The sequence below is a fragment of the Falco peregrinus genome, chromosome 4, assembly GCF_023634155.1.
Source record: "Falco peregrinus isolate bFalPer1 chromosome 4, bFalPer1.pri, whole genome shotgun sequence".
Classification (NCBI taxonomy): Eukaryota; Metazoa; Chordata; class Aves; order Falconiformes; family Falconidae; genus Falco; species Falco peregrinus.
Window position 1 is genome coordinate 21,160,287 of NC_073724.1, and position 12,734 is coordinate 21,173,020.

A 12,734-nucleotide genomic window follows, 5' to 3' on the forward strand; every position below is an offset into this window, starting at 1 on the left:
AGCTCACTTCCTTTCAGCTGCCTGAACAGCAGGCGTGTAGCCTCAGCTTGCACTGATCCCTTTCTGGCAGCGGGAAGGTACAGGTGATTTCTCCCACCCAAAATCAGATGTTACCTTTTCTGCTTGATTTTACCCAGATGTTAATCCCTCTCATATCCCAGCACCACTGCTGTATGCAGTGTAAACTGCCCCTCTGAGAATGATCTCCTTCTCCCAGTCATCCCTGCTGCTTTTGTTAAGACTATTTTTCTCAACAGTCATTTCTGACATTTATGTTATCAGCCTTGCAGGATTACACCTTGGATGAAGAGGATGATCTGCCTGTGGAAAAACAACTGCCTTTGCCGTCTAAAAGTCAAAGTGAGCTTCAACAGCTCACTCCAAAGTAGATGCCTCATGCCTAGAAACCTGAAGTTAGGTGATACCTTGCTCTTGGTGATTGCATCAGGGGTCGCCAATCCTGCAGTGCAATGTGACCCTTGTCCCTATGACAAGTCCTGTTGAAGTGAAGAGGATCAGGGCAGCTATAGCACTTGAGCAAAACAAGGCCATGTTAGGGTCTAGGACATGGCCAGAACCAAACCAGCACTAGGGAAGGCAGCCAGAGTAAGAGGGTTGGACGGCAACTTCAAGAACAGACTCCAAGTTGCTGCTCATGCCTTGTTTCTTTTACAGCAGCTGGTGGTTCAGTAAACGGGTGTTTACACTCTATTTTAATGATTGATTCTATCTCACAAACTGCTGTAATACTCAAGGCGTGATTTATACACAGCATTTCCTTTGTTTTCCCTCTCTCCTTTTAAATTGCTCATTACACTTCAGTGGAGCTATAACTAGAATTTCTTTGGCTCCATAATCTTACTTTACTGTGGCATCCATCACCTTTCAGTAGGTCTCCCCGCTTTGAAATGCATGCTTCAGCACAGCGTGTAAACCCCTGGCTGTGAAAAAAAATGCTTTCTAGAGCAAGAGAAAAATGACACTTGTGGATTTGGAAGTACATTCCTGTTGTCACTCCAAGAGCCGATGCTAATGCCATATAAAAAAAGAATCTGGTTGTGTTTTATTCCTTTCCAATGTAATTTATACTTGAAGTCTTAAAGATCAAGCAGAAACTGTTTGAGAAACTAATTGCTCTTGTTCTGCACTGCCATACTAAGCAAAACTAATTGGACTGTGGGTAAGGTACTTCCCTACCCTTATTAATAAATTATTTATCTTTAGTGCCAGAAATGCATGGCGAGAGTTCAGCAATACAAAATCTGCGCTCCAGCAAAGAGACATATAAGGCAGTCACCTCCACATCCACAAACCTCACCCTCCCAGAAACATAAGCAAGCTGGAAATGGATGACTCACCTGCTCAATATCGCTGTTTTTCCTTGATTTATATATAAATTCACCAATGGCTACAAACACGGAAAGAACAAGCCCTGCAGCGAGCACGATGAAGATGCCCCCAATATTCTCCACCCCAAGAGCACTGGCTTCTTTGCTGTCCTCCTCGGGGCAGCCGTTGCCTCGCCACCACTTTTCCTTCATCATGTGCAGCTTTCCCTCCTCCTGGAGCTGGAGGATGGCGATGGTGATCTTGTCTCTGTAAGGAGACCCTGCAAAGTGAGAGCAACACCTGTCAGTGCTCGTTGCAGCAAACCGAAGGCAGGGAGGGATCAAGCTGCTGCTATCTGAAGTAAAAGTACTCCCTGATCACAAGACTGATTTTTCCAGCTAAAAAGTCTTGGTTTCTTTTCACCTGGAAGGAGAAAGAAAACTTTCTGTTGGTGTCTGCCCTCGGGACTGGAAAGAGAAGGCTGCTTCCGTGTGGTTATTTGTTTGAGAATTCATTATAATTTCTAGGGTCTCCTGCTGAGGTTTATTTAAGCCTTGGCAGTGGGTTTTCTTGCCAAGTAATTCCTCCAGATCATGTTTGAATATTGCTTTGAGCATCCTTTGAGACTTTCTGCTTTCCATCTTTTCTATTTACTTCAACATCTGTTTATTTTTCCTACTGCATGTAAAATGAGTAGCTAAGAAAAGCCCAGTCAGACACATTCTCTTCTCATTTATACCTGTATGAGCCCACAAATCCACTTCAGCTGCCTTACAGCTTGTAAGAACACAAGACGGCCAAGTCTTCTTTTCTGTGACTTGCAACAATATTGGCACTGCAAGCTGAGAATAGCAACTATTTCAGGCTTTTTATTTGCAGGCCAGCAGCTTGCTAAACGGTGTCTCTTCAGGCTCAGCAGCATTAATGGGCCAGTATCTGGCAAATAGTGGGGTCACGTTGGGCGGTTCAATCTGTTTAGGTTTGCCTCTCACGTGCTCAGCTCTGGCTCTCCATCTTCCAGAATCTCTGCCACCTCTAAGTCCCTTCAGCCAACTCGTGCTGTCGCAGAAGCACATGACTGTAGCCCTAAAGGGGGACAAAGGAGAGGCTTGCCTCTCGCCCCGCTTCTGGAGCAGCGCCTAGTTAAAGGAAATTGCTACGGTTGTCTTTTCCCACATTGCCAAAAGCCAAAGTTATCAACAATAATAGCAGTAATCCTGTTATTAATTATAATAGGCAAGTGGAAGTTGATTTCGGCATTGTGAGAGAGAGACTTTTCTTTATGGGGCAAGGATTTTATGATGGTAAGCGGGAGAGGCTTACAAGAAAGGCTGTTTGGCTCTAAAGGCATATATGTGCCCCCAGATCCTGCCATGTTGGACTTCCTACAGTTGGAAGCATTTAGTGTCTGGGCTGAAATACGGTGTCACCGGTCTTCTGCCCATGTAGCTAACTACCATCCATCCCTTTGTCTCCTTTAGTGCATTAATAAGACTATCTTCTTAAGCTGTTATTTCCCCGATAGTGAAAAGTTACGTTTTCCTGCAAATTAAAGCAGTTACAAGTCTCAATCTGATCAAGGTAAACAAAATACGCATCTAAATAGCCTTGGAAATTTGACCTCACAGCTTCTGTTCTCTTCCTTATATTGCCATGCAGGACATTAGTAAAAATAATTGTACCATGAATACAAGTCCCTCTCTCTGCTTTCCATTTCCTTTAGCCTGCAGCATTTTCTAAGGAGAGTCAGTGTGAAAAACATTGCAGTTCTTCATTTGTTGCGCCAACACTCAGCTATTTTTCAGTATATCTTACTGCCAGCACTGGGACATGCTGTGACCACAGATGCCAAGAGACATGTGTCAGATTATACAAAGTCCATCTGGGAAGCCAGCAATCAGCAGCCACTCCTTGAGGGAACCAGCTTTGAAAGGAAAATACGCCTGCTGTAAGAATAGATGATTTCTATGCATGCTATTAAAGAATCAAAAATAAGCACAAAAAACCCCCAAAACAGAAACACCTTCAAAACAACAAAAAAAAAAAAAAAAAAAAAAAAAAAAAGGGGGAAAAAAAGTTAACTATTCACACTGAAAACAGCAGTGCCTCTCAGAAGAAAGAGCAGAATTGTGTCTACAGCTAGAGTCTGTTAGATTGTAGGACTCATTTATTTTCCCTTGTCTGAAAGGGCATAGCTGTTAGGTAAAGTGAAGCAGCCTGAATCTCAACACAGGATTTGTGGGGACGTTCATTCTTTCTTCTGATGTTTATGTTGCCAGCAGGATTACCACAATTCATCTTGAGGGTAGCAGGTACATCTATATTTCTACACATGCTTTTAAAGTTTGTCAGGTGTGCCTGGAGTGCTGGATTGGTGATGTTCTCTTGGTGAGCACTAAAACCACACACAAATCCATCTCAACAAATCTCTTTGAATATTCAGCGTATCATTTACGACCTCTGAGCTATTAACAACCTACCTCTCAGGCCAAGCAGCGCATCAATTTACTTTCTTACCGGTCTCCCAAGTAACTGGCAATAGCTTTAGTGTTAGAATTACTAGCATCAGCACTGGCAGTGACACTGGAATTAATACCTGTCCTGACATCTATAATAATGTTGCTTTCTTCAACCAGATTCCTCCCAGGGTGGCATTTTGCATAGGTTTTGCTTAGAGGTGCCTTTGCTACTGCATATTTCCAGAGTGCATTAAATTCAGCACCAACCATCGTTGCAGATTTTTCATTAGTAATGGTCTTTGCCAAGAATCTGATGAAAGCCCTCCTTTCTGCAACCCATCGGCTCCGTAATAAACATAAATGGAGATGTTTGTTGATACACCTAAATCCCCTTTATCCTAACTCAGCACAAAGAAGTAGGAAGACAGCCTATACCTGCAGTTCTTTACTTGCAGAAGACGCTCTGCTAAAATAGTAGCTTTCTTGGATTTATAGAACTTTTGAAAATTCACCTTCCTGTTTCTTTGGAAGCTAAATAGTGATGATATTCAGCTCATTCATTGGAAATTTTGCAGTGCAAGGCATACTTTTGCTGCTGCAAACTCTAGCCATGTGGTTGTGCATTTTCCTGAAGGAACAAATGCAGACCAGTTAAGACATGCTGAAACTTTGGTGTTAAGGGTTACAAACAAGTCTTTTTTTTTTTTTTTCTTTTTCATACAGCTTCTGCAATCACTAGTCTTGAATGCTATGAGAAAAACAACAGAGCCTTTAGGGTCCATTTAAATAGTGGAAGAATCTCCATGGCTTATTTTGTTTTACGAAATCCATCATTTAAGAATTTAAGATGCCTGATGGCACTGCGTTATTCCACATTTCTTGGATATATCTATTCCCCTGAATTTTGCTGGTTTTCCTTAAGAAAAAAAAAAAAAGGTACATTTATAATCTGAGAAACATCTTATAAATATATTTCACAGCTGTATTTCCAATGGATGCACTCTCTCTGAGGATTACCATCTGTTCCAATTATTCCTTCATTGTTCTTGGTTTAAACTGTGGCAGCTTTATAACTGCAATGAAACTCTTGCTGTACATTTGTCTTTATTCAGGATTTTAGCTTTCGTATCATTTTCCTCAGGGTGAGAAGCCTGTTCTCACATAGCCAGTGGAAAGATATACTTAAAATATTATCTATATGACAATCTGTCTGAGGTACTCAGTAGCATAAAGAATCACAGTTCAAAGTGCAGTGGTGTTTCTCTTTTATTTATATCTGGTCTACCAAGCAACCGATGGACCAAATACTTCACCTGTTATATCTGTGTAAACTGATATTGCCTTGAGTAATTTCCCTGAAGACAATAAAACTGCATAGCTCTTAACTAAGCATGGCATAGTAAATGCGTTTTTGAGCAGTATGGAGAAGTATATTACACAGGAAAGAGATCTGGCTGCCCAGTGCCAGTTGTTCACAAGAACACAGCACAAAAAACTGAAACACTTTCTAATTCTTTACAAGATATTGAAAAGGACACTGGATATGCTAAAAAAGGTCTACTGGAAAGAGTTCACGGAGATCGGGAATCTTAAGACTCTTCTTAGATCAGAACACTGAAATCCCTGATACAGATGCAAAAACTTGCAATTGTTTCTCGCTGGTTTTATGTGTTGCTCTGAGGTAAATAGATCAGAAATTCATCTATTTTCATGCAGCTTTCTTTGGGATGCATACATGGGACATAACATTTATCCTGCCCACTTCCACGTTCCCAGAGACACTATGTGATTTCTCAAACTAAATTTGATTTCAGTAGAGCAACTTGCACCTCAAGCAGCACAGAGGATACCCAGTTTGCTACAAATGGGATGCTCCAGAAGGCAAGCAGGTCACTCGACATCATTCTGCAGATGCAGCCTGCACTGTCACGTTCCCTCTTACTTGCAGAGACTGCTTGCAGATGAGCTGGGCAAGAGTTGATGTTTTGCCTAAAAGGAGGCTCCTAGGGTCTGCTCGATGAGAAAGGTTTCTGAAAGACTAGGACATGTTTCAAACGGCCACCTAAACTTCTGAAGGGGACATTGCTGGGTGTGCTCCACAGCACCCATGCTGCAAAGCATCTTACCTATAGGTGTTCCCACTCCGTAGCCTTTCGAATCAATGAGCCCCCCGATCTGGGTGAGATTGCAGTTTCTCTGAGTCACGTATTCTATGCTGGTTGACTCCATTAGCAGTGCATAGTCTGTTGTGAGCACACGCTGGATTCCCTCATCGTTGTTCTTCACCAGCGCTGTCTGCTGCCTGCTGCTCATGAACGCCCACATCTTCTCGTATGTTGATATTTTGGATTTCTAAGGAGGGAAAACAAGGGCAGAGAATCACACCAGCACCCAAATTACACTTGTAAAATATTCCTCAGCCTTTTGTTGTGGTTGATGCCAATAGCACATCTTGAACACAAGAGAATCGGTAGCAGGGTATTCCTTCCCACGGCCTTTTTCTCTTACTGTGCTTTGTGCTGAGGAATCTCTTTTTTTCACTTCCTTTGCAGTGCCAGGAACTTCATTACTGGCACGACTGCGAAGTGCTTTGAAGTTTTTTGGGCTAATGCTGTTACATGGATTACAGCACATAACACAGCTAAATTAGCACAGCTGCATCCTGCTGTTCATAGAAGCAGTGCTTCTGCCTGTCAGGGTAAACACACTACTCCAAATGCCTGATGATGAATAAAGTACTGGCTCTTTTGTATTGTATCACTTGCCTAGAAGTCATGCACTTCAAGGGTAAAGCTTGAGAAACAAAGCCAAAGCAGTTCCTAAGAAAACTTTTGCTTTCTGCTTTCCTTGCAATCAAGACTCAAGGACTTCATCCTTCTCCCACTGAAATTAAGGTGTTTGCCAGGAGGAATCCTGACAGTGTACATGTCCTGTGTCAATGCCCAGCTGCACAGGGAAGAGAGATGCTGGAAGTCCCAGCCACCTCCATACAGTGTCAAACATCCCTTCTTCCCTGCTCCTTTCTCTGTGCTGGGGGAAGCCCACAAAGGACCCAGGCACCCTGCAGAGAAAGACAGTGCCAGTGGCCCCTTGTTCCCACTTCTGCCTTTGTTGGGACATACAAAAAGAAAAAAACTGAACCTGCTCAGGGACGTGCTGGAGCCCTGTGCCTGCTATACTCAAGATGTGCTGCCTACAAACCCCAAAATCTTCAAGTGCTCATGTGCAGAGGAATGAAGCTGGGTTAATCAGCATTGATAATGCACAGCTGTGGGCTGGCTTCAGGGGTGTCGGGTTGGCTGATGTAGATCAGGTGCAGCTGTGGCTGGTGCTGTTAAGAGGTTGGGCAGCCAAGGAAGAGGGAGTAACCAAGGAAGAGAGAGGAGGAAGAAGCAAGAGGAGAGAGAGTGTGGGCCCTGGGTGAGGAGAGACAAGGAGAAGGCAGCAGAGGGACTGGCATGAAGAGTGTGTTGGTATGAGATGGTAAAAGAGTGTGTTGCTATGTGGTGGTAAAAGACCTTGTTGTGGCCGGTTAGTTTGGAGAGCACTGTGATGCTGACACAGTACTGACATGATTAAACATCTCCCTTCCTTGTATGCTCTCAAACAACATTGAAAACACAATGCCACTTCTGGATGACATATCAAGGCAGACCTACAGACTGCTGAATCATCAGAAACTGTCAACAGAAAGGAGTTTGTCTCAAGATAGCCTAGCGTGAGCCAGACAAACCAGCTTTTTAATGTAAATATGAGCTGAGGATGTTCCACACGCTTAATGTTTCCCCAGTTCTGGAGCAGTATACTCTCACTTCCATTGTGGGCCTTATCTTTGGTTTACAGCTATCGTAGCTAATTTTAGGCTCACTGTGTGGAGGCCATATGTACTTATTAAACGCCAGTGTCTGGGGCGTTCCTGTGAGAAGCTGATTTTCTGGTTCTTTGAGCTTTAAATGTTAATATGCTTCAACTGTAAATTCAATACCTGTGAATGTCAGCTAAATCCTGCCTAAGTTTGGTAAGTCACAGGATACCACTAAACTTTGAATGCAGTTAAGTGGCTCTTTCCTGGTAGAAACCACTTTTACTGCTCAGTTGGGAATACTTGTTGAAATTGATGGTATGTTTATGCAGTAGATGGAGTCTGATATTGAATTTACGAGAAGGATGTGCTCTTTATTCAGATGAGTTTGAAAGAAAGATCTTAGCTTCTCGACTTGCCAATTCCCATTTTTTTCAGGATAGGCCATATACCAAATTCTGGCCTTTGGATCCTCATTGATTTTAGGGGAAACATGGCTGCACACCAGAAGGTAGGAGCTGGCAAGAGTTGTAACATGAGATTAAGATCTATTATCACAGAGGGGCAAGAAAGCCATGCAAGATTTATAGATGTGTTGGAAACGGAGCAGGACAGCAGTCTGGAGAAATATGAGTGTGTCACAATTTATGGAGGTGAAACACCTTGCCTTCAGTTGGACTTTTCCCAGATTTGGATGTGTACACAGGTGGTGAATGCTGAGAGATCCTGCTGGCTTGCCTGCTTAGAACCCCATCCCCTCACTGGAGGACTCCTTAAGTGTCCAGGCCCTGTTTTCTGGCTATTTTCATCTGGTATGGACAGATCTGGGATCTCTGTACAGGGAGGAGGCTGACTCTGAGGTTCCTTCAAAGTCAGAACTCCCATTTTTCCCCACAAATGATTTCAATTGCTTTTTTTTTCATTTCCCCCCATTACCAGGCTAGAAGGCACAGTCACTGCAGAAACTTTCTTGAAAATATTGCCTCTTTAGCAATAGTTTTTCTGGGGACACTATTACAACAGGGATACTAGTGTAAGGCATACAGAATTAGTAGAAAACCACAACTGTTAGTATATACAATATAAACAAGACTAAATAAAAAGTGATGTAAGTTTAAATAAATAGAGTTTTCAGAAAAGCAGTGGAAGTACCTTGCTTTTCTTGTATGATTCCCAACCTGCATCCCATCCATGGGAACACTGTGTAATACATCTTTCAGGGGCTTCCTGCTGCTACTGGAAGCATAAAGTCCTAAACCAAAGCTCTTTGGAGTTTGCTTCATGCCAGGATCTTTTTCTGCACTTCGTCTTTAGAAATCCTTTTACCATGTGTGTCTCTTATTGTCCTGAAAATCAGACTCGTCTGATCTCTTCATATCATGTCCCACACCACAGGCACTCTCATGTTCCTTTCTCCTCCATAGCGACGAAAGCCCGGAGTGTCATGGTTTTGCTTTAAAAAAATGTTCGTCTGAAAGAATCTGTTGTTTCTCTTGGCATTTCTTGGCACAGTCCTTAGATAAATCGAATCTTGCACCACAGGAAGCACTTGGAACAGTGACCCATCCTTAGTGCAACCCAGACCTGCACTACACTCCTGCAGGACATCTTTACTGCTGTTGCACCTGATTGTGCTGATTCTTCCTTTCCCTATCCCCATCCCACCAGCACTCCCAGGTGGCAGGACTGTCTCTGCAGCACAGGCTGCCCATTAATGAAAAGCAACTTTCCCCCCAGCTCAGCTCCTTCAGCCCTCGAACTGCAGGGCACAGCTGTCCAGGGGTACCCCCGGGCACTGGGGCACTCCCAGAGTCCATCATGGCATGGGGCAGCCCAGGGGAAGCTGTCCAGACCAGGTCAGGACTTCACAGCTTGCCAAAAAGAGGCAGAGTTATTTCAGGTGTCTTCTCTAGAACTGTTATGGCAAAGGTGCTTTTTCTTAAACTATACGGTAATGCACATGCGGTGCGGGAACAGGAGTAACTGCTGCCCAGAAGCCCTCACTTCTGCCTTCTCCCAATTCCAGGTCTCTCACTGATGTGTGTGTGTGTGCTTACTTAGCTCAAGAAGTATATGCAGTATTTTACAGTCCGAGGGAGGGAAAGTCATGCCCTCACAGAGCACACAGTCTTCCTTTTGCATACATAAGCATCTATTGTATTTATTGTACCAAGACCTCCTCTGTGTGTTTGTTGTTTTTTTTTAAGTTTTGGATAGCATAAAGAAATCTTAATTTTGTGAGGATCTTGAAGGGCCTCTGTAATAAAAATAACACCTTTTACATAACACTGTGTGCGTCTCACTGGTTTACAACTGTGATAAATTGTATTTTTCATGCATCTTTCATTACGTCACCTTCACTCTGCCAGAGAATCCATCTCCGTTCTGTAAAAAACAGTGTCCTTTCACTTGTGTTTGTGGACACATGTATTTCAGGTACAAGTAAGCTAGCATGTATAGCATATAAATATGCCTGTTTTGTTGGGTTTTCTTAAAGGCTTACATTCTTTTCAGCCTAGAAATTTTAACCTCAGGGGTTAATGGTGAAAATAAAATATCAGTGTAAATCTGGAAACAGCTCTAGAAATTTGTTCTGAACATCTCATGTTGAAATTCGGAAGCTACTTCCTGTAAAAAAAATGGAAGCAACTTTTCAATTTTCTCTCTGACATTGGACTTGACTTCAGAATAGCAATGGCAATAACCATCTTTTGGCAGTGAAGAGCTCTTAGACCAAGGGAGTTTCCCAGAGTCCTTCAGAAGGTGGCACGGCTGCTTCCTCCCACCTTATATTCCCGATGAGAGTCCAGTAGTTGCCGTACACAGTTACCAGAAATATCTCCAGCTGGGTTTCCCGGCATATCTTAATGGAAACGTCAGCTCATCATTTCAAGAACTGACTATAACAAGGCTCTGAAAAATACTGTACTTTGTGCATTTCTTTCAGCATGGAAACATTTCTATTCAGCCACAGGAGAGCCATTACAAGGGCAGTTCACCCTTGACAGCTCCAGCAGGGATAGCCTGCCATCAGATCTGTTACGTGATTGAAATGTCCTTGATGAGCATTATTTGTTTTGAGAGATGAACCAAATACTTTAGCCAAGATCATTTTTCTGTGTAAGCATTTTGCCTCATGTGGAAGCATGAAGGGCTTGTGGTTAAAGCAGGGCAGGGGGCTCGGGCTGGAGCAGCAGGGGAGAGGGCTTGTCCATGGCATGAGGGTTATTTTGCCCCAAATACTGCTTCCCCACAGTGCCTCATTCTCTTCAAAGGCACTGCATATTGGGCTATCTATGAACGCCATCCTTATATGTTACAGTGAAAAGCATGGTACCAGTTCATTCAATGCTTAACTTCCCTGCCGAGACTGCTGTTGAAGCTGCTAATTAATTCTAATTGTCAGAGGATTTTTGTGCATATATTCTATATTTATAGCTTGCTGGCTTTTACATTGACATTTTATGAGATTAACCCATTTGATACGTAATTAATACTAATAGTGAAGAAAAAAATACAGTTATCCACAAAACAACTAGCCACAGAAAATAGTCTTTTACTTACAGATGTGTTTGGTGTGTATGTGTCCCGTATTACTACTCTGTGTAATACTGACCATGGACCATTTTCAGAAAGGGACAAACAAACATGCATTTTGACTGCCTGCTGTATTATTGCGATGCAAATGTGACCTTCAAAAGTGATCTTAGCCAAGTCGCTGGAAAAAGCTGAAATCCCACCCCGAGAAGCAACCTGGAGGAGAATGTCCCTAGGTCCATGCCCTGGTTCCCTTCAGATCAAAGGCACGGGTTTGCTCCTCACAGCAGTATAGCAACAGGTTGTTTCTCCATATATCTTGAGGGGAAAAATTCCCATCTTTTAAATTACAATTGCTTAAGGATCCTCTATGGATTTGGGCAAGTGAGGTATTTACCTACTACTTTAATCCTTTCAAATGTTGCGATTCCGCTTCACTATTTATCACTGGAGGGCCATGAGTCAGTCTGACTGTACAGAGCTAGCTGATGCCATCTTACCTTGAAGAAGGTCATTGTGGATCCATCTCTAACAGCCCCATACTCTATCTTGGTTTGCTTTGCCAAATCGTCTGCTGAATCAATGGGGGATTCCATCCTCTCCACAGTCAGGAAGGCAGCCAGGTTGGCAGTATAGGATGAGATTATGATTAAGGTGAAAAACCACCATATTCCTCCAACTATTCTGGTAGAAAGAGCTTTGGGCATCAGCTCTGATCCTGTTACAATATCATCAAAACAATCATGTTAAAATGATGCTGAGAGATGCCTTTCCTGATACCGCAGACTGGTTTTAGGCACAGAATGCTTTTATGAGCTGTAGTATGATAAAATGATTTAAACAATAATCTCACAGATGCACAGCTAACATTTATAATGGTAACACACTGTGAAGGGGATGTATGCCATGATATATGACAAATGGAATTATCCTTGGGTCTAAGCCCCATTACAGCTCTGAGCTAATGCTCATTGTGATACTAACCTCTTACATTCCCAGCAAGCTATACTAGTATTTTTGTCCATTTCCTGAATCCCTTTTTGCCAGTATACTGTAATCAATTATTTAAACAGAGATCTTTAGCAGAATGCTATTCTGCTTACAAGCTACCTGGCAGAAACACCTTACAAAAGAAACCTGCCCCATGCATCCTGTTGACATACCCAAGCAGAAGCAGAGCCATCAGTACGGTTCCAGTGAACTCATCAGCCTACAGGAACCTGAGCTCAAAACCTTGAATACGTCTTACTACAAATGTGTGACTTACATTTGAAAATTCAGAGGGTGAGTGGACGCATCCTTTGGATCTACAGGGCAATGCAAAGTTTTGGACAGTGTATTCAACACTCATTATTACTGAAAAGGTTTTAGCAGATTTGCCTGCATGTCACAGACAAATAGCACATGTGGGTGTTAAGTGCACTGAAATGGCTTCTAAACAGCGCAGACAATCTGCATTTAAGCCACACAGGTACTTGTGTTTCTAAGCATTCTGGTGCAAGTTTTGTGCTGTTTTTTCCAGAGGTGTTCCCACTGAACTTAGCTCATTATGTGGGATTCAAGGATCTGGTTCAGCAAAGCACTTAGACAGCCACTTGAATACTTTT

At 42.8% G+C, this 12,734-nt stretch overlaps 1 protein-coding gene across 4 annotated transcripts in view; it reads right to left on the reverse strand.

Annotated features, from left to right (window-relative positions):
• Window positions 1-12,734, reverse strand: part of GRIK1 (glutamate ionotropic receptor kainate type subunit 1) — a 174,440-nt gene that overhangs the window by 11,703 nt on the left and 150,003 nt on the right. For all 4 annotated transcript variants that reach the window (XM_055802665.1, XM_055802663.1, XM_055802666.1 and 1 more), the window contains 3 exons: window positions 11,628-11,845; window positions 5,915-6,140; window positions 1,359-1,609 (listed from right to left, as the gene is read on the reverse strand). In XM_055802665.1, coding sequence (XP_055658640.1) covers window positions 1,359-1,609; window positions 5,915-6,140; window positions 11,628-11,845 — 695 coding nt within the window. The remainder of the gene's footprint in view (window positions 1-1,358; window positions 1,610-5,914; window positions 6,141-11,627; window positions 11,846-12,734) is intronic.